Genomic DNA, 22,028 nt, shown 5'->3' with positions numbered 1-22,028 from the left:
TCTCAGTAAATGAGCTCGTAGATCATTTTAATTCAAAAATTAAAAATGTTATAGATGCCATTGCTCCAACTAGGGTAAAGGAAGTGACTAGGAAGAAAATATCTCCATGGAGAAAGGCCATCCATGACCGTGAGAGCAGAAAAAAGAGTGTCGAAAAGCTGAACGTAGGTGGCGAAAAACAAATCTCCAGGTTCACTTTGAAATCTATAAAGAGAGACTTGGCCTTTATAATTTGGAATTGAAAAACGCACGACAGTCTTTCTTCTCTGACATCATTACCAAAAACAAAAACAATGCACGTGCCTTGTTTGCTACCGTCGACAGACTAACTAACCCCCCCAGTGTCAGTAGCCTCTTGTCAAATCTGAGTTGACAAATATGACATGTGGGGTTCCTCAAGGCTCCATCTTGGGGCCTCTTCTCTTTAAAATCTACATGCGACCACTGTCTCAGATAATGAAAAACAACAAAATAAGTTACCATAGCTATGCGGATGACACACACATTTACGTAACAATTTCACCAGGAGACTATGCTCCAATTCAAACACTGAGTAAGTGCAATGAACAAATCAATGACTCAATGACTGGATGTGTCAGAACTTTCTCCAATTAAACAAAGATAAAACTGAGGTAATGGTTTTTGGAGCCAAGGCAGAACGTATAAAAGTTAGCGCTGAGCTTCAGTCTGCAATGTTCAAATCAACAGATAAAGCCAGAAATCTAGGTGTAGTCATGGACTCTGACCTGAGTTTCAACAGTCACATTAAAACAGTTACTAAATCAGCCTACTATCATCTAAAGAATATATCTAGGATTAAAAGACTAATGTCACAGCAGGATTTGGAAAAACTTGTCCATGTTTCTATCTTCAGTAGACTGGACTACTGCAATGGTGTCTTCACAGGTCTCACTAAAACATCTATTAGAAAGCTGCAGCTGATTCAGAACGCCGCTGCTCGAGTCCTCACTAACACTAAGAAAGTGGATCACATCACTCCTGTTCTGAAGTCTTTACACTGGCTTCCTGTGTGTCAAAGAATAGATTTCAAAATACTGCTGCTGGTTTATAAAGCTTTGAATGGTTTAGGCCCAAAATACATTTCTGACCTCCTGCTAAATTATGAACCATCCAGATCTCTCAGGTCTTCAGGGACTGGTCAGCTTTCTGTTCCCAGAGTCAGAACTAAACATGGAGAAGCAGCGTTCAGTTATTATGCTCCAAATATCTGGAACGAACTCCCAGAAAACTGCAGGTCCGCTGCAACTCTGACTACTTTTAAATCCAGACTAAAGACTTTTCTTTTTGTCGCTGCTTTTAATTGAACTATTCACATCTTATACTGCACTGTAACTTTTATCCATGTATTTTTTCTTTTAATGTTTCTTTTATTATTTTTTCTTTTTAATGACTGATTTTAAATGCCATTTTCTTAATGTCTTTCGTTTTTTGTAAAGCACTTTGAATTGCCTTGTGTTGAAAGGTGCTATATAAATAAACTTGCCTTGCCTTGCCTTACAGTATATGAGATTTTGGTTGATTGCCATTTTCCTTGTCATTGAGGCGCTAAATAATGAATTAGTTGCAATCTTACTTGTGTATACTGAGGGTGGGAAGTGAAAGAAATACTGTATGTCGTAGAGCAATGGTTCCAAACCTGCTCGGAGTGTTTTTTATTGGCCTGAAGAAAAATAAATCAATGCAGCTGCTTTCCTACCCCATAGAATAATGTGTAGTGGTCTGAACCCCAGGTTGACAACCAGTCTATTAGAGAGAGGTTAGATGTGTGTACATTATTCAGTGAGGCAGAGAACAGAAGAAAGGATAGAAAAGGGTGAATTGAGGATAACTGACACAAAGGAACGGTCTCTGTAAAGTGAAAGGACTCAACAAAAGTCTCTCCACATTTCTTTTTGTCTTTTCTGTCAACATTCGAAAGAAATGTCAAAGCTGAACAAGCAGTAGAAATGACTTATTGACTTTCAGCGCCGGTTCTCTTTAGCCTTGAGTAACCTGCCAGAGAAGCTGTCTGTCACTGTAATTGGCCTTTTTAGAAATTAACTTCCTACATTTTTTCGAAGTTGAGGGGCTTAATGTTTTAGAATAGTGGATTTCAAAGCGCTGATGTTATCTATGTGGACTCAAAAAGCTTTAACTGACAGAGGAGAGGAAGGAACATGAATAGATAATAATTTAAATTACGTTAAATATGGAATTATGAACAAAAAATGAAAATGTGTAGTCCTTTCAAACACAAATATAGATTCGTTTTTTAAACACCTCACAGCTCACGTCCAGAGTTCTTTAAATCCTTTCCACGTGCTTCGTTCAGTGTGAAATGTTTCGCAAGTTAATCCGAGTTTGGATTGGTGGATTCAGACAATCAATGAGAGTCTCACTCTGTGAATAAGACTTTGGTGTGCAGGAGACCTGAACCTTAAATTAAGACTCATTCTGGTCGTCACACACTCTTAAACACACAAACTCACTCACCGTGTTTCTGCCCTATCTCCAGCAGAATGGGCTCTCCCAGCTCCAGGGTGAAGGTCTTGTTCTTCTCATACAACTCATCATCAATGATCTTCACCTCGATGATCTTCCTGTTAAAAGAAGAAAAGAAGATATCATTAAAAAGTTGCACTCCTCTGTTTTGTCTTGCAGAGGATGATGAGCAGCGTACGCAAGATTAAAAGGCGCACTCTTATGAGGCAGCTTACCCCCCCAGGCCCTGGTTATATATTTCTTCCAGCTGACAGTGATGCAATGCAGCACAGCCACAGTAGGAAATGTACAATCAGGAACACCTAGGGGTAACCCTCCAATTGCAGCGCAAAGAGTTTTGAAGGGACACTATCCAGAACACATAGAGTACGATTCAAAGTAGTTGTGTGAGAAATGTCTTATTATATGGAAAAAAGTTAGATGGCATCTCTGAGATATGTCAGTATATTTAGATCAATTTAAAAAAGTGAAAAAATATTTAACATTAGGTAAAAAAGTGTATGGGAGCCCTGAGAAGGAAGTGAGAAAAAACTAATTCTGGTGATCAGTTTTTTTAAATCTGATATTTCTGAGTTTAATGCACTCTAATCACACAATTATCTCACTTTTTCACCTGTTCTAAAGCCTTAAACATAGGTGATATTTATTTGTACATTAAAACCATTAAAAAAAGGTTTGCCAGGTGTGTGGTGGATACACTAATGTAGGCAGCAATTACAAATTAGTAACATAAAATGTAATCAACAGATAAAAAAGTATTTGACTGCTGTGTAATTGATGCTGGTACACATATTTGTATAGATATTGGAGAATAATAACCTCAGTATGAATAAAGTAAATATTCAAATAACTAAATCTTTAATAACATCCCATAATTTAAAAACTGTCCTGGGTAGAAACATGAGATGTGTATACGTTTTCTATGGAAATCACATCCGTTTGGCCTCTTTTTGTCCTGTTACCACCCAGAGTTATATGGGTGACAGGCAATGAATTCATTTCCACCTGGTGGTGTCATCATCTGCTTCCCTGTCAGCCATGTTGGCTGTGACACCACAAAAAGGCTTCAGTTCAACAAAGAGAAACCAGAGGGAGGAAGGAGTGGAGGAGGGGGTGAGAGAGTGATGGAGGTGTGGGGAGCTGGAAGCACATTGTTTTCATTGGTGAGCTGTCACGGCAACAGCGGATAAAAACTGGCTGGATTTTCTATTTCCAGAGTCAGGTTGACCTGCCTCCTTTCAACAATGTTGGAAAAGATATGAAAGTGTGGTTTAGTCAGATGTGGAACAATGGAGGGGAAAAAACACCCAACAACGATGAGTGATGTATGCAAATCCATTAAGTGAAGGACAAGTGAGAACAAATTAAATATCTGTTATATTTTAAATCTTGCATCTGATTTATATTTTCCTGTCCCTTAATAGGAACATTTTAGGCTTTTAATTTGTTTAAGCAACCAATCAAAATCAATGGTTATGCGAATCATTGACATAAAAAACACCCCCATGCATTTCGCATTCAGAAAATAATATATTTTTGGTGGGGTTAAAAGATTTAACTCAATTAAAAATAATATGAATATACCTGCAGTTTTAGAAATGTGACATTTTTGTCTTAAAAGATAATAGCCTATATAGTACCGTTTTCATGACATTACCAATTTGTTTCTGTGTTGTTACTAAATCCCCGAATGTGATATGACTGAAAGTGTAAAATAAAAAGAATGGAATTGATATTATTATTCTTAAAGGGAGCAACAAGGGTTATTCGTTTGCAGCCATCTGTCTGTGGTGTTTGGAAACTGGAATCGGCAGTGAGATACACTCATGAAATGAGATGAAAGAAAAAAAAATTGAAAAATTTAAAATGAAAAAAGGACAAACAGAGATTACGAAGCGAGAGAGGGAGGGAGTAAAGAATAAAAAGGAACGAGGCAGAAAGACTGAAAGAGGTTGAAAGAGGGGAATGAGTAATGCAGAGACTCCATTGAGATGTGAAGGGTTATGACTCAATACTCGGTGAGTTCACTCAGGGGAACAAGAGCGTGCACGCACACACACACACACACACACACACACACACACACACACACACACACACACACACACACACACACACACACACACACACACACACACACACACACACACACACACACACACACACACACACACACACACACACACACACACACACACAACAGCAGACTAAATGTACCTTTCATATACAAACAGACACACTTCAACAGGAGGAAGCACACAGTGGATATGGACACAATAAATGTCTTTCTTGCTGCACATCGTACACATTACGCAGAGAGCGGTTTGTATGAACAGACAGCCAGCCGCCCCCACATGTAAACCACGCTTCACCGGTGACACACAAACACACACATGTACACACAACTCAGCTGAATGCACAAAAACAACATGCAAACATGTACCTGGTAAACACTTGGGGATTTGTACACATATGGGTCAATTAATTAATGTAATGTTCACCGGTGATACACAAACACACACACACACACACACACACACACACACACACACACACACACACACACACACACACACACACACACACACACACACACACACACACACACACACACACACACACACACACACACACACACACACACACACACACACACACACACACTGCAGTGCTTTCATTATTCATAGTTGGTGCTAGCTGTAGCAGCGCTCCATCTGTGCCCTGCTTTCTTCATCTCTATCTCAGCCCTCCCCCTACCAGCAACTCTGATGGGATCCTTATTATCGGTGATTTCAATATTCACCTGACTGATGATAATGTATTGCACCTCCTGCTACTAGAGAGGGAAGTGTCCACTGCTGTTGAGTGATGATAAAGGTATGTTCAGAAACAGGCCTGCAGATTGAAGCAAACATTTTGTAAATCCTAACTTGGATTTAACTTTTTCTCATGGGACGAGTGTGTTTAAATTCACAAGCGTGCGCTTTCTTCTGCGAAAACTCATCATTTCAACCTCTCTTCTTGTCTTTCTTTCTGTGTCTTTCAGTTTCTTCTCTCATTTTGGTGAATAATGTGCTTCAGGTTGATCTGGAAGCCTAATGCTAAAGAATGGTGCACCAGGGCTTGTTTTGTTTATTAATGATTTATAAAGCTCTGGCTTTAAATTTTCATGTGGCTTTTGGGATGGCTATGTAAAGCTATCCAGGTTGAAATATCTCAACAACTTTGATTGGCATGTCAGTCAATATGTCCTCATCAACAACAAGATGCCATGAAAAACATCTGGACACACACTCCCGCCTCCCATGACTTCATGAAAAATGGATACATTCCTGAATGCAATACGTTGCTCATCGTCTCTCTCCTTCTCTCATATTATGTCCACCTTGTTACTGTCACACCTGCTCCCCAGAAACTTCCCGTGTCAGACAGTTTTCTGACAGCAGACAGTCCGACACAAAACAGACATACCAAGGTCACTGAACACAGCACCTGCACTGTCAGAAAAAAAGGCAGCCGAGTAAAACGAGTGACGGAACGATACAAAAAGAAGGTATTGTTGATTGAAAAGCCCCAAACAGGATCAGGGTGGCTGCAAATCAGTTTAATGGATACGTTTTATATTGCGCCAGTGTGTGTGTTTGCATGTGGCCCTAAAGGTCTTGTGGAGGAGAATGATTGAGCAACAGTCTGATTTATTAGTTGAGACCTCATCACATTACTTAATGGACAGGACTCTCTTTATATCTCTGCCTCCATCTCTTTCCATTTTCATCTGGTGGCAGTTTACTGGAAGCCGTGTGTTTGTGTGTTTGTGTTTGCAGGCTTTAAAAGACTCCCATATTTATTTAGTGCTGTGAGCATGTGTGTTTGAGAGAAAGCATCTTAGAGAACCGACGCAGCAAGCATCTAATTTACTTGAGTGAGGTTGATTTATGCACACACTTTAGCTTTACTGCTTCTCCTTCTGGCGGAAACTCTAAATCTCCCAGACTCTCTGACACACAAACACACACAGTGCTGTGGATCTATCCCTCCCATACAGTAAAACTGAGATCATGAAAGGTTTTTAAAACTTGAACAACAATTCAAGCCACCAGGCATTTCATTTTCTTTGTCAACTGACCACAAGAATTGCAAAAAATTGGATTAAGGTCATTTGATAACAGTCCAATGGCTTGTGAGATTCTAATCACATCACAGTGTACCCATAACATTTCAAAATCCTTCAAATGATGGATGGTCCTGACTGTATATGGAGTTTATGCACTTTGTACTGCAGGCTGAAAACTCAAATATATCTTATTTGTTTCATTTGTTTGGTTAAACTCATTTTGGACAACACAGACGTATTATCAGATTATAAAGAAATAACTGCAATTTGAATTACTAGGATCTCAGATCATTGAAATGTTCAATTACAGGGGACAGGCAGAAATGTGTCGGTGCGTTTCTCTAAACTTATAGCCATTTTAAAGGATATCACATAGCTTTCAAGCTGTCTGTCTTCAGCCTGTCTTTATAGTGACAATATTACAGGTTTGTTCAATTGTAAGCTCTTTTTTGTTAATACTGCAGAGTTACAGTGTGTTTTCCGATGTGTTCTCACTCTGGTGGCAGTTTTGCAAATGCAGGTTTGCCTCAAAAGTAAAGTGTGAAAACTGCTATGGTTGGACTTAGTAGGAATTTAAGTGACAGCAGCTTTTTCGTTTTTACAGTACAGATAGTAGAAAGTGCAGAGAGGCAGAAATGTAAAACAGCAACACACTCTCACTCCATAATCGTCCAGGAGCGACGTTTGGTCAGTGTCCGTGGCGTGCAGTTGTGACGCTCCGAGGCTCCTTCAGCGTCATAAAGGGACGCAAATAGCTTTCAACTGATTGCAATGTATTCCCATCTGCGGCGGGATTTGACGCTCATGGAAGCACGGCATTCGTTTGTGTCGGCTGCCCTTACACAACATTGATTGGTTTAAATTGTGTGCAATGCTTTTGTATTTTTCCCCTTCGATTCGGGGGAGCAAATGTTTTTTCGGAGCAAAGGATGGCAGAAGACACTACACTACCCAGAATCCCCAGCTATCGTTTGGACTACACCATGTGCTCTGTTTGACAAACCCCGTGATAGTCCTCAAGCTCTGTGATTGGAGAGTGTGCTCCGAGGGTTACGCCGAGCCTCGAACAGCACTTGAAATGGGATGGAACCACGGCAGACTGTCCAAAACTGGATTGGAACGGGTCCACCGCGTTGCCAGTATTAAACTGTGTACATCCCTGGAGGTTTAGGGGAAAGGAAACACTCAAATTTAAAACATATAATTAATAAATGGGTGAAAATTGCTGGTGCCCATAATGGGCAGCATTAATATATATACCCACACGCCAGCTAAGGTCAGAAGAGCTTTATTTAACAGCTGGTCTTATGTTTGTGACCCCTGTTGTTAATTGATAACATTACATTAATTGATAAGCCTGAAACATGCACTTGTTGAGGTTCATAGGCACATTTTGCAAATATGGCAGTAGCCATCGATCAGTTTAAGATAAGATATACTTTATTGATCCCAAGTTGGAACATTTGCGTTACATCAGCATGTGTAACAGTTAAATATGCAGTTGTGTTTATTTGAAAATCATTTAGTATAATCACATAAATTCTGTGTTTTATATTGAACAATTCTGTGTTCTTTATTTATTGATTGTTCAATACCTGACAAGGCCGGAGATGAAATATCTACATACATCTTATAAGAGCATAATACATTATGTATAATATCAGTTAAAATAAGTGCTTCAACATAGTTAACATTGCTGGAGGTATGCACAAATATTGATAGATGTCTTGTAATGCACTATTGAGGAACCTGCGACCCAAGTTTTTCATTCAGTGCAGAACTACACCACAGTTGTGTAGGCCTATATGATATGTCAATACACCTTAGAAAATCTTGAAAGGGATGTGCAAAATAGTCATTATATACAGTCTTTAATTAACTATTAGTAGAGAATAACGAGTAATGAATATACTTTATAGGGATCCTATTAATATCTAATAATAAAAATAATGTCAGCTTTATGGTGTAAATACAGCCTATCGACCAATTGGATCAAATATAAAAGTCAGCCGAATTAGTGTTGATACTGCAAGGAGACGTATTGTGTGAAAAGAAATGTAAGATGTTGTTTAATGGCTGATACATTTATGATCCACCTCACGTTTTCAGTTCCTCATGTTTGTCTAGAGGTCTTCTCATCAGGGCTCTATAAATACAGAACTACGGCAGATATGTAATATTTAATGCAGCCGAACCGTACAATGCCGTTATGTGATGACTTTCAAAGAGAAAAGCAAGCACACTCGGAATAAAGTATTATTTTATTTTTTAAAAATGTTTTCGGTCTGTTTCCGGTATTTGTTAATGACGATGTGCTGTGAGATGTGAGACTGGAATTGCACAGGGGAAAATAACGTAGGCTATCTTTAGATGCGGATTTTGTTAAACTAATATGTTTGCGCTGTGGACCAACATTATACATTGACGGGGAAGGGGGTAGCAATAAAGATAACACCATTAAACAGTTACACAACATAACAGAAATAATATCGATAGCAGCGTCCCTAGCAACCACCTTGGTAACAATGAAAAAGTTCTATGGACGCAATTTCCTGAAGTAATCTTCGTAATAACTGCGATCTGCACTGTATATACAGTACAGTACTTTGGACTTGCACACATACATTTATATATTTATATTCATAGTTATTCATAATTCTATTCAAGAGATGCACCTAATTATATTGCTGATATTTTATTATAGATGAATTTATTAACTCACATTCACGTTACGTTTTATTCTTATTTATCCTCGTGGGAACTCTCATCTGGGATATCCTGTGTTTCAATATTTTCCTGTTGCTGCTCGAACACCTGCATTTCCCTCTGAGGATCAACACAGGGTTATCTTATCTACTTGCCTAAGCCCCTGCACACCAGAATGCACAACATGACCTGAAAATGGATGACGCATGCCTAAACTGAACTGTAATTGAATTTCTTCCAAAGAGGAATGGACTGATCACACAGAACATCATGAGGGTGGAACAGAAATCCAGCTTCACTCCGGCCAAGTAGTGGAAATCAGAACTCAAACCCATGAATGAGCCATGAGACCTGTAGTTCTGCATGAAGACCCAGGAAGGAGATGAAGAAGAGCAAGAAGATGGACAGGAGGACAAATGTTTTGAATCTTAGGATGTACGGTTGGCATGGAAACCATGAAGATGTGATACTCAAACATTATTCGCTCATGCTCCTCAGAACAGTCTCAGGTGGCACACTCATACGTGCACGTTAATGCATTTCTATCTGCGTGACACTGTTTGGGATTGAGCCATGTCACACATCACATCATGCATATATTACTGCAGCACAACCACCCACGCACTCAAATGTACGCATGATGTATTGTAATCCAGAGCAGCTACTGTACGGTTATCCGCTGGGAGCGCAGCGGGGGGAGAAACAGGGGGAGGAGAGGATGGAAGACGAGGAGAAAAAGATTGGCAGAAGAAGAGAGAAGTTGAAGGGTAGAAGAAGGGAGATTCAAAGAAGAAGAAGGAAGTAGAACAGAATAGCACGCATCACACCAGAAGGAATGGGATCAGGGGAGAGAAACAGAAGAGGGAGAAGAAGAAGGGGAAAGCACGAGGTGTGATGGAAGGAGAAGAAAGATGAAAGAAAGACAGGCTGTTAGTTTGGTGAGAAATAGGAAGGCTAACTAGATCTGATAGCACTACTACCACATCTGCTGTTGGGTTAGTAGAGTAGAGCATAACAGATAGGAGCTGACGCACACATGTACACACACATGTAAAGCGTCAGCAGTGTAGCACACAATCTGCACTGTTGCATGCGAGTAAACACGCAGCGCTGTGTGATGGAGCAGGGCAGCTAAGTCTTTCCTGCTGCTGACGGACGGAGAGGATCTGATGTAAAGCGGAAGCGATGAGAGAATAGCCAATACTGCACGGAATAGTTGCAAATCCCCGATGTGATAATAACGCAGAGCAGAAGGAAACAAAGCCGCCCGTGAGCCATGATACGTGAAATAACATCATCAGTGCAGATCTGCAACAGTGACAGAAGATACACGCGCTGAGCAGGGAGGAGAGAGTTGATACATTATGTTAATAGAAACGATTGAAGAAGACGTATAATCGAGATGATTATTAGCAAATACAATTCCCCAGGACCCGTAGGTTTCTTTTCTTGGGCTTATATCCAGAGAAACATAATTATAATAAGAAGTATTCATATACCTCAGTCAAGCACTACTCAATTAAAACTTCAACCGCATAAGGTCTTCATTATTCATGTTATTGATTAAGACTAAACAGGCGATCAATTACTCATTTCTGTTGAAAGGCTTGTTTCTAAGCTTGTGGATTTTTTTCTATTGCAATTGATGTGCTCATTCTTTGTTTAATGTCAATGCAGCAATTTCATTTTGTGATATATATATATATATATATATATATATATACTGCATTGTACAAATTAAAAGGCCGTATTACATGTACAAAACGAAATATAAGATATAGGTACTCCCTTCAAAATTACGCCATGTTTTTGATTGGGAGTTAGGTAGAAAAAAAGGAAAGGTTAAGTAGTTGGAGTAGAATAAAATGCAAATTAAGTGAATGAAAGGAACATGTCATGTTCATTTTTGGAGCAGGGGAGTATAAGTGCATTCTGGGCTGTGTCCTGTTGTTTCCCTCTCAGCCGTGTGTGTGCGAGACCTCAGGAGGACATGACTGCACTTAACAGTTTTAAAGTGGGAGCAAGATTAAAAAAAAGAGAGGAAAGGAGCGCGGGTTGTGCCTTAAAAATGTAAGGGCGTTTGCAAAATTGCTGTTTCTTTTACATCCTTTGCATTTGTGCTTAGAAGTGTGAATGATCTCTCTCTCTATATATAACATAAACACATTCATAGCCATTTGCACATAATTAACATCTTTTACCCTCTTGCATAATAAATATACAGAATGTGGTTCACAGTGGCAGTATGGGGGGGGGGGTCGGGATTGGAGGCTTAGCTGAAGAGTTGAGGCTCATGACTTCAATCATAAGAGACAGAAAACATGGCACCAACTCCTTCAGCTATTTATACTTTACAATCATGGGTAATTTATGTATGTTTTTAAACATTATGGCAGGATCCTTCCCGACCCCCCAGTGTTTGGGGGTTGTGGTTCCAGAGGAATCACAGCGCATGAATCTGTGAGTCAGCTGAGGGTTTTGTGATGTGACTCGTTCATCATGGGTCAGGGCTTCGACCAAACACTTTGACTTTACGTAATGGATTATGTAACACCGTGTGTCGTCAGCCATTTTGAATCTTTCCAAGGAAGGTCCTGTTCTGATAAAGAAACAGGGAATCTTCACTAGTATAATTATCGTTAATTTAAAATGCAGTTTGTCCTCCAGACATGAGGAACAGGCAGCGGTTACTCTGTGAACAGTGAGCTAAAAATGAATGTTTTCACATCTATCACCTTTTCTGTGCTTGGAAAACCACATGTCAATAGGCTTTGAAGCTGCGGTGCATTTATTTAGTTCTATTTTTCTGAGCTACAAAACATTTACAGTTTTCCAATTGGACCTTTTTGATGCAGTCTCGAACCCTTTTGACTATTTTCTTAGCATTCTATGCATCATTAATCCCAGACTCTTTAGCTTGACAGAGTTACGTCTTGAAGATGTCATAAAGCAGTTATCGTGGTGATGGCTAAGATGCTTAATGGCTACCCTCCCTTCCCGAAGTTGTTGTTGTGTTTCCGAAAATGTTCAAACTCTGTGGCGGCGAGTTCTGCCCCCGCTCCTTCCGCAAACCCTTTTAGCAGCTTTTAATTATATATCAGTATTTACAGCACACAGACGCAGAGCGATGGCTGGATGATAAGTAAAGAAGTGGTTTGGCAAAGATATAGAAAGAGAAGAAGAATGGAATAAAGAAAGAAACAAGCCAATTAATGTATTAACAAAGGATGTATACGTCTGGAGGGACAGAAGGATGGAGAGATTCAAGACAAGGATGCAGCAAAGGAAAAAGAAAGGAAGATTTTCAGAGGAAACGAGAGGTGAAGGGACCAGAAAGTCCGAAAGAAAGGGTGGACATCAGAAACAGATCAAAACACACAGATATACTACTCTTTCTTTATCACTCCTCTGCTTTATCATGCATGGGGAAATGAAATAATGAGCAGCAGGCACTCGTCCTTCCTTCTCTCCTTCCCTTGTTCTTTGATCCTCTCCCTTCTCGTCTGTTCTCATGCATGTTTGAACACTGCTCATCATATATTTACGCTGACCCTGAGAGCTCAACGCAGTGCAAATTAAGAACACGTGCAAATACACACGACACGGGCAAATGAAGAGACAGCGATTACATCGATTTGACAACACATTTAGAAAGATGGCCGGAAGAACCTGAAGACAAAACGTCAACTGTTTTTAAGAGGACAGCAAAAGTGATACACAAGGCTTGTTGCCATTGTTTGTGGCTTTTTAAGTTATTAAAGTGAGCTATGCATTGTTGTGATTGCCCGACTCAGATATTTAAATAACAACCAAAAGGCTAACGCTAGGATTAAGAGCAAATATCTGCAATTATATCGGAATCTGTCAAAAAAAAAAGTCCCCAAAACGTACAGTTTAGGTAATTTTACAAAACCAATAGAGGACTTCTGTTGGGGAATAATTTGCTTAGGTATCTAACCTTTGACACAGTTCATCATGTTCTCTTCTCACTGTCTCTTTCCCATGGCATAGGTCTACGGCCTTGGGTATTGCTGCTATCTCTCTTAAGGAGGGGCAGCTTGGGCGCATTGTTGTTGCCAGCTTATGACCGAGCACAAGCCGCCATGAGGTAGTTTATTGTTCAGGGACATCTTGAAGCCCTTCTTTTATCTGGAGCGTAGGTTCCGTGGGGCACATTCCTTTCTAAGGACGACAGCTCTAGTTAGATTCAGGGTCCATATTTGTTTAGCCTCGCTGATGAAGAACGTTGATTATTACACTCTGAACTAGTTAAAACCTGAAGCTACAGAAGAGTTCTTCAGAATTGATAGTGGCATCTCAACCGTGTGGTCAAACCGTGGCCCGTGACATGTCTTGTGAATTCTCCGGCCGAAGCTCCAAATGAACCGCCAGTGTTTGCCATCGAAGCTCCAGCTCTCCTCGTGTCTCTCCGAGTCCTGACTCCAATTGCTTCAGAAGTTTCCCCCACAACTTCAATAACTTTATAAAACACAAACATAAAATGTGCATCCGAGGTGTGTGCGTCACTTGTTATTGTCCCCTGGAAACTGTTTGTGAGTTTCTTGCAGATCGATCCATTGTATTGCACACCATCTATAAGTATCATCTTTATTGTCAAAACCCAACACATGTTTGCGTCTGCATGCTTATGAAAAACACCTCGAGATGGTTTCTGCATTAGTTTATTCTTTTAATTGTGTTTTCTTATATAAAAATGTTATTTAGTTGAAAATATATTTAAACTACTTCAAGGTCTCTATGACGTTGTTCTGAAAAGACCACCAAACATCTACATATGAGAATTAATCAGAATAATGTAAATGAAGCCGTTGGTCCTCACACCCATAGTTTGTGTGTGTGTGTAATGACACCTGCGTTTGATTGACTGCCATTAGCGGCTGAAGGTGAGGGCCTGTGTGGGATGTACGCCATACGCTGCCAAGTGTGCATGCTTGCAAAGGCTCTTACTCACACACTCTCACATAAACTCACTCCACACCACTCGAATGCTCACCCTGCCCCCTGGCACAGGAAAAATGACCACTCCTCTCTTTCCCTCCTCTTAATCTCCATCACTCATTCCTCCTCTTTCCCTCCTTCTCCACCCATGGTGCCAACTCTTGGCCGTTGTCTCCATCCATCCTTCCTTCCTCTCTCCTCCCTCTGGGCATCATTGGCTCTCATTCTCTCTCCTACCACCTGCCCTTTCTCCTCCCTCTTGTCTTTCTCCCCCACCTGTCTCTCCCCGTCCGTCTCACCCCCCTTATTGGTCCATGCGTCTTTCCTCTTATCTCTATCCTGTTTTTCTCATTTAAAGCCCGTCCCTCAGCCCATTCGTCTTTCTTTTCTCCGACACCTTCACCCTCCTCCCTTGGTCTATATGTCTTTTATCCTTTCCTCACTACACCTGCAGGATGTGTGTTTATAACCTGCAGTCAGTGGTGTTTCTATACCTGACCATGAGAGAGAGTTATAGTAAGGAAAGAGAATGACAAAGAATATTGAATATGCAGCATCAAGGGCTACTGTAATAAAGCTACATTGAAAAGATATATAATGGAACACAAATGATTATAAATAGGTTCTGTTTGTTTAACATTTACATGTTGGAACTATTTATTGATGAAGAAAAGTACAGCAACAAAATAACACTGTTTTAGTGTATCTGACTTTATTGCATTTTCATCCATATTTAGTACACATTTTGAGAAAAGTCTCAATAATCTGCAGATGAAGCAATGACTTAATATGATTTTTACTGTTATATGATGACAAAAAAAGTGTTAATTGACTTAAAATATAGCAAAAATAGTTTCAGCTTTCTATAATAATTTTTTTTTAAATGCTCAGACTTTAAGTCGAATAAAACTTGACTAAATTATTCAAAATAAGGTTGACTCAAAATGACGAGAACTGAGAAAGACAAATTATATAATATCTAATGGATGTTAGCCTAAATATTGACTAACGACAGTCAAACCTGAAATGAACAAAGGTCCCTTCCTCCTCTTCCTCCTCATACCCTGTCATGGTTCTGTCTCTTCTTTAATGCACCATAAATCCATGCACCATTATGAGCACAAAGCAGGTCATTTTTAAATGCATCTCTCCTCCTTTCCATTTCTTTGTTCGTTTGTTTTCTCTCCTTCCTCAGCTCATCTCTCTCCAGTTTACCCTTCACATCTTATCCTCTGATCTATTTGTGTTTACTGACCATTACAATTGAAAGACGTCTCTAAAATAAGCTTTATTGACAATGCGTTTATGGCGCACTGAAGAAATCAATAATTTGGAGCAGACTAATAATTGCTCACGAGCAGCTGCTTATAAAAAGGGTGGAGACTTTTTGAAGCCTCCTGCAAACACCCATTTGTCATCTGTTTTCAAGATGTATACACAGCAACAAGGAGAGAAAAGAGAATTGAAAGGAAATAAGGACCATTATGAAGTGAACAATGATAAAGATGGAGGGCAAACGATGAATTGGTTAGAAGAAGTGATACAGCAAAAGAGAGGGAGCAATAGAGGTGAGAAGGAACAGATGGGAGAACGATAAGACGGTGGGGAACAATACATCATCCTGCAAAGTGAAGAGGGAGACAGAGAAGATATCTGTGATGGGAAGAATAAAAGTGAGGAGACGACAGGGCAAGGATGGATGGAGCTGAGGTGTAGGGCAAAGAGAGATTAATAAAGGAGAGGAAAGACGAGTGAGAGATAGATGGAAGATGAGGACAGAGGGCCAGCTCAGGGCAGAATATGAGGATGGAGGGGAAGGGAGAAGGAAAGGAAAGATGATAGAGAGAAAGGATAAGGGAAAGACGGGGCATAAAGATGACATAGACAGTTTGTTAAATAGATGGAGAGCAGAAGAAGAAAAGGAAAGTGTATTGTAAAGAGTAGTGAGAGGGAGGGTGAGAGATGGGAGTTGCTTGTGTGAGTCACATCGTCCCCTCCCCAAGCCATTAGTGATTTAATCACTCTGACATCATTCAGCGTGTGTGTGTGTGTGTGTGTGTGTGTGTGTGTGTGTGTGTGTGTGTGTGTGTGTGTGTGTGTGTGTGTGTGTGTGTGTGTGTGTGTGTGTGTGGTGTGTGTGTGTGTGTGTGTGTGTGTGTGTGTGTGTGTGTGTGTGTGTGTGTGTGTGTGTGTGTGTGTGTGTGTGTGTGTGTGTGTGTGTGTGTATCATACCAGATTACCCTGAGCTAGTGCAGTCAGGAACTGGCTCATCACTCTTCCACAGAAGCGTTCATTCATCATGTTGCTTTTTATAATCTATGGGCTGGGACCCAGGTTATCACTGTTGGGACTCAACTTATGGAGCTGGTTATGGATCTAAATCCCTCAGTGATATTAGCGGTTTGATAAACTAAATAACTGATATAATATGAAAGACGTTTATAGGCTACCCATGTGTTGCATAAGCAGTAAAACATTGCATTGATATGAAAAGATACAGTTGAGAGCCATATGGGGAAGCTTTTAACCTCCTCTGCTAGAGCATAAACAACAACAAAAAGCAAAAAATGAGTCAATGGCTAAATGTGTCTTTCTAATGAACTCCAATGAACCTAGCAGCCAAGCTAACAAGCTTGCTAACTGACAGTTGACATGTAGTTAGCAAGTACAATATATGTTAGGAAATGTAACATTAGCATGGTCAAGGATAGCAATAGACACAAACATTGTATTAGAATACTATGTATTCAATAACGATATGTTTACAATATAAATAAAGTAAAGAGAATAAAAAGAAGGTCAGACATTTCTAGCATGTCGTGGAGCACGTTAGCAATAAGCTACATTATGCTAGCTCACCAACTATTCCTGAGTTTATTTATTACCACGCCAAGATTCTAGACCAAATATTTCACAAAGACACACAAAATAATGCTGTTTGGCGACTTTCTGTGCCTTCAGGCAAGTTTATATATTCAGGATGAATTATAGACTTTAAAAAAAGATTTTAAAGGTTAATGCCGAAATGCAATCAAATACTGATTACAATAAAGTTCTTCTTTGTTATATTCAGGTTCTGATGTATTGTGTTGCACAGTGTGATCAAGTCGGGTATTTTACAGCCAAAATCTAGCTATGGAATGAGAACACTGAGAATAACAGACTTTTGATTGGACTTATTATCATCACCTACACGCAGCGATAAAATGATTTTACAGTCAAAATTGCTTCATTTAAATTCAACCACCTACCCTTTGTCTTCAAATTGAATTCCTACAAAAATGTTATCCCAGTACTTAGGCTCTGATTACAACTGATTGCTATTCCCCACTTTTTTGCAATTAGAATATTTCTGCTGTTGTAGAAACTGACCGGTGCTTGTCTTGTATACTGAACAAGAGTTTGGTTAGCTCCGCCACGGGACATCACCAGATGGTCTGAGGATGCATCATCATTTCTCTTCATTAGTTTGATACTGCCATCAGAGCCGCATCCATTCATGCACAAACAGAGGTCACTGCTCTAATTTGTAAATACCCTCAGACCAATGAGAGGGTATGTGGTTAAAATGGTTGGACATACAGTAAGCTAAGATGAGGATAAAAGCAAGAACGCGTAAAAAGGGAGGGCAGACAGACAGATTTGACTCTCTAAGAATTCTCAAGGATGTGAATGGACAGAAAAAGTATATTGAATTCAAAGTCAAGAAACAAATAAGAAGAACTTGAATCCTGTTCATTATTAATGAAGTCATCAGATGGTTACTTGATAAATCCAAAATACCAAAAATGAAGCGGCAACTTTTTGTTAAACCAATACATGTTTAGTTTTAAACCTAACCTGGCACTATAGCCTCTAAATAGTAAGGATAACCAAAACAAATTGAATCTTGGTTGTTTGGATGTTTTGGACCAAACAAACGTCAAGTTGTGAAGGGAATTTATTTGTGTCATTATTGTATAGATTACATTTTTGATTTATTAATTGCAAAGCAAAACAATAGTAAGCTGGAAACATTTCCCTGTTAGGGATTCCTGAATTTGAAGAAGCCATCCCATTTCAGTAAGGCTGCTTGAAAGTGTTTGAAAACTGTCAGTAAAGTGGCAGTCAAACTATGAAAATGGAAAAGTGGCATTCCCACTGACCCGCCCTGGAGCGGTTACACCAGTTAAGTTGGTCAGTGAACTCAGCACTGAGCCTCTAATGTGGTCTTGGCGTGGTAGGGCGGGGGCCGGTGGAGCAGGGAGGGAGGCCCCGGGCAGATGTGGAGCAGGCAGTAAGGGGGGTATAGAGAGGGTCTGTAATTATGGGCATGGCGGGGCAGGGGCGGCCTGTTGCTGCAGCTCCCGGTAGGTCTCTGAGCTGTGATTACAGGGTGTGGGAAGGCTGAGGGAGGGGTGATAACAGGGATGCAAAAGTCAGTGTGTGCATGTTCTTGTGGGTGCTGACCATAGGGTGTGTGCAAGCTTGGCAGAGAAAAATAGCTGGGACTGCAATGCTAAAAAAACAACCCAAGGGGAAGATTCAGGGGTAAGATGTCCAAAACGGGAGGGCAGAGAGAGAACAGAAACAGGGAGTGACAGGGATGCTAAATAGCAGAATTGTATAACAAAGAGACCATCCACCGAGGGGAAGAGGAAACAGCAATACCACGGGGGAAGAAAAACAGACAGATACAGACAGAGGCGGCATTTCAAAGTTCTTGCTGCTTCAACAGAAAGCTGTTTTGTATTTCAGCAACCTCTATATACCTGTCCAAAGCACTACTGTAAAATTCTTAACTGTTACTTTAACAGTCAGGTTTTTGGCTTCGTCTTTAGAGCCACAAATCAATAGACTGTTTAAAACCTGTTAAGCCCCGAGCCTGTTTTTCAGGTCTCAGGCTCGAAAATGACATTCCCAGAACAAATGACCATATCTTCCCTTCTAAAAGGGTTAAAATAATTATCTTTTTTCTCAAAGCAAGGTTACACCTGTGAGTTGGATGTAGAAGTGTCAGAATCAATATAGATGTTTTTATTTTAAAGTAAATTCAGATTGGACACAGTAAAAAAATGTAAATTATTGTGTCCGTCCAACACAAATTGTTTTACTTATAGTGAAAACCACCCTTGAATGATGGGATGGTAGACTAAAAGCTTTAGGAATCCAAACTACAACATATAATAAAAGTACCCTGTATCAAGATTGATACAAAACAAGTGAAATTTGACCTTTTTAGAGAGATTTAGCACAAAAAAACACTTCTGGGGTAATTTGGGTGGATTTGACCTATCTCTGGCCGCCTTGCTCGATTTTGCTGATTGACATCTCTTTCTAACCGTCAGAGCCAATGGAATCGAGGGGAACTCCCACATACTCCTTATTTGGTAATGTGTGTGTGAGACTGCCGCATAGCCAAGACCGGAAGCTGCGATAACGCTGGTGGCTACCATTAGCAGCTAACTTTTACTCTCCGATTTTTACATAAAAATGGAATTATGGATTATAAATAAATAAAAATGATTCCACAGAAACATTATCAACCTATGGATTAACCGATTCAGCTGCGTTTGTTCTCGTTTTAATGCCATTGAACAAGTCTTTTGATCAGATTGACAGCTACGGTGAGACGATCTCCCGTAAAAGCTCTGTAAAGGTACGTGTTGGGATGTCTGTTTGCTTCCCCTGTCAAGAGTTCGGATCACTCAGTGATGATATATATACTCAAATAATCTGTGGAACCTCAGCTTTAATCGGATATCTTGTATGTGCAGCTACGATAAGTAATAAGGGTATCTTTTATCTTGAGTTCTGTGCCAAAGTGCGTTAGCATTTTTCGCTCAGGGGTCATTTAGATGCTTCTTATGAGACTTGTGTTTTGTTTTGGTAAAAATGGTTTGTATCGTCAGTTAGCTGAGATTATTCCCGTTAATCTGGTATAACACATTAATAGGTTCTTAAATATTAAGATCCCCTGAGACACAGTGTCGTGAAAAAAAAAAAAGTACCCCCCGACGGGGACCTTGGGGCTTAACAGGTTTTAACAGCAGTGCTGCGAGACAGAGGCAGAAAGATAGAGGAGCCAGAGGCAAGGATTAAAAATGGGTTAAAAATTGTGCTTAGAAAAAACCAGAGGTGCTCTGCGGGCAGAAGGCACTGTCAGTCGAATTACTGTAGTAAGGCTGAAAGCATCAATGGGCAAACAACAGACGGCTGCTGCCACATTGATTTCAAACATAATACACACAGGCTCACACACATGAAGAGGAAAGGACACACACAGGGACAGCAGTTGTTGAAGATGTTGACTTAAGCTACTTAACTTTGACTGCTTTGACATTAAAGAGGATGAAGAGAAATAGAGAAGAGGGAGGGCAGAGGAAGAGAACAAGACACTCGAGAGGCATGAAGGAGGAGAAACAGAAAAGAGAAGAAGAGGAAAAGAGGATGAAAGCATGTGTGCTCTCCATCTCGCTTTTCATTCAGCCTGTTTTTATCTCTCCCTGACCTCAGCCTTTCTATCCCCCTTGCAGACCATGACTATACGGAAATGCGATTTGACTCTTTAATTTTCATAATCCATTTGGCCAAACAATGTTTTCCTTTTCTAATTAACGGGTAAACAATGGTTGTGTGTCTCATGCATGAATGCGCACACTCAATGGCAAAATCACCAAGGATTGCGTGTTTTGCGGCAGCTACACACAAATACAACCAAAACATGTGCTGTTTAGTCCTCAAAGCATCTGCGAAGGGTGAAATAAAGAACTAACTTTGCCTTGGTGCTCCTGTGCTTTTTGCATATATTTAAATTAGGTACAATTAGGAGCAAAACTGGCCCCTTTCTATGCAAATTCACCTTTTTGCAAAAACAATCCAATTGCTGGTTACAGTTAAATTAATAGGGTCTTTAGAGAGTTGGTGGTAACTGAAGCAAACGTATAAGGGGGGGTCAAGCCCACACTTTCCAGCAAAAATGGCTTTGTCTAAAAACGGTTCCTCTCCCTCACACTTAAATGACTTTGACGGTAAGAAGCTAGAAGTCAGAAATCTATTTTATTATTTGTATCTCTGCCATTGTTCTGCTTATGTGTTATTGGTACAAAGGGTGACGTTTATAATTTCCAACGTCGATAACTTTATGTTTATGATATCATGACTGCAATTTCTCCTGTGAATCTGAACTTGAGACACATTGAAGCTTCAGCAGCCGCACCTGTCAAAGCGGCATCTTTGGAATCTCACGATAAATGTGAGATGGCAAATCAATGAAAGAACATAGGAGGAAAGAACAATTGTTCTTCGCATTTCATAGTTCAGTGCAGACACATGACAATCGAAAAACAAATCCATAGAAAAACAGCGAATCAAAAACCTCCTTTCTTCTCCCATCATTACTCCCTTTTGTTCTTTATCTTTCTTTCCATTATTGCGTCTCTTTCAATGTCTAATCTTTGTTGTGCTTACAATGAGAGGGATCGAAAGTTGCTAAGGCAACAAATAAGGAAAGAACTTAAAAAAAGAAAAACCAAATCATCCAGAGGCGGATGAGAGAAAAAGGGGGAATGCGGGAGGAGAGAAAAAGAGGGAGAGGGGGAGTTGAAAGAGTTTATTTGCCCATTAGCAGGATGCTATTTGAACCTGAAGGGATGTGGGATGTGTGGAGGAGAAGACATCAGAGAATGCAATGCAACTGCCGGGAGTGGGAACTGGCCTGGAAAGCACAGTAAATACAGTATGTACACCATTTTCTATAGTTATATAA

The 22,028-nt window shown here is 40.0% G+C and overlaps 1 protein-coding gene across 2 annotated transcripts in view; it reads right to left on the bottom strand.

Annotated features, from left to right (window-relative positions):
• Positions 1 to 22,028, bottom strand: part of slc8a4b (solute carrier family 8 member 4b) — a 53,580-nt gene that overhangs the window by 12,807 nt on the left and 18,745 nt on the right. For both annotated transcript variants that reach the window (XM_034106492.2, XM_034106494.2), the window contains exon 11: positions 2,494 to 2,600. In XM_034106492.2, coding sequence (XP_033962383.1) covers positions 2,494 to 2,600 — 107 coding nt within the window. The remainder of the gene's footprint in view (positions 1 to 2,493; positions 2,601 to 22,028) is intronic.

Source organism: Pseudochaenichthys georgianus, chromosome 18 (assembly GCF_902827115.2).
Source record: "Pseudochaenichthys georgianus chromosome 18, fPseGeo1.2, whole genome shotgun sequence".
NCBI classification, from domain to species: domain Eukaryota; kingdom Metazoa; phylum Chordata; class Actinopteri; order Perciformes; family Channichthyidae; genus Pseudochaenichthys; species Pseudochaenichthys georgianus.
The sequence above is the reverse complement of the archived record's forward strand: the minus strand, read 5'-3'. Positions and strand labels throughout refer to the sequence as shown.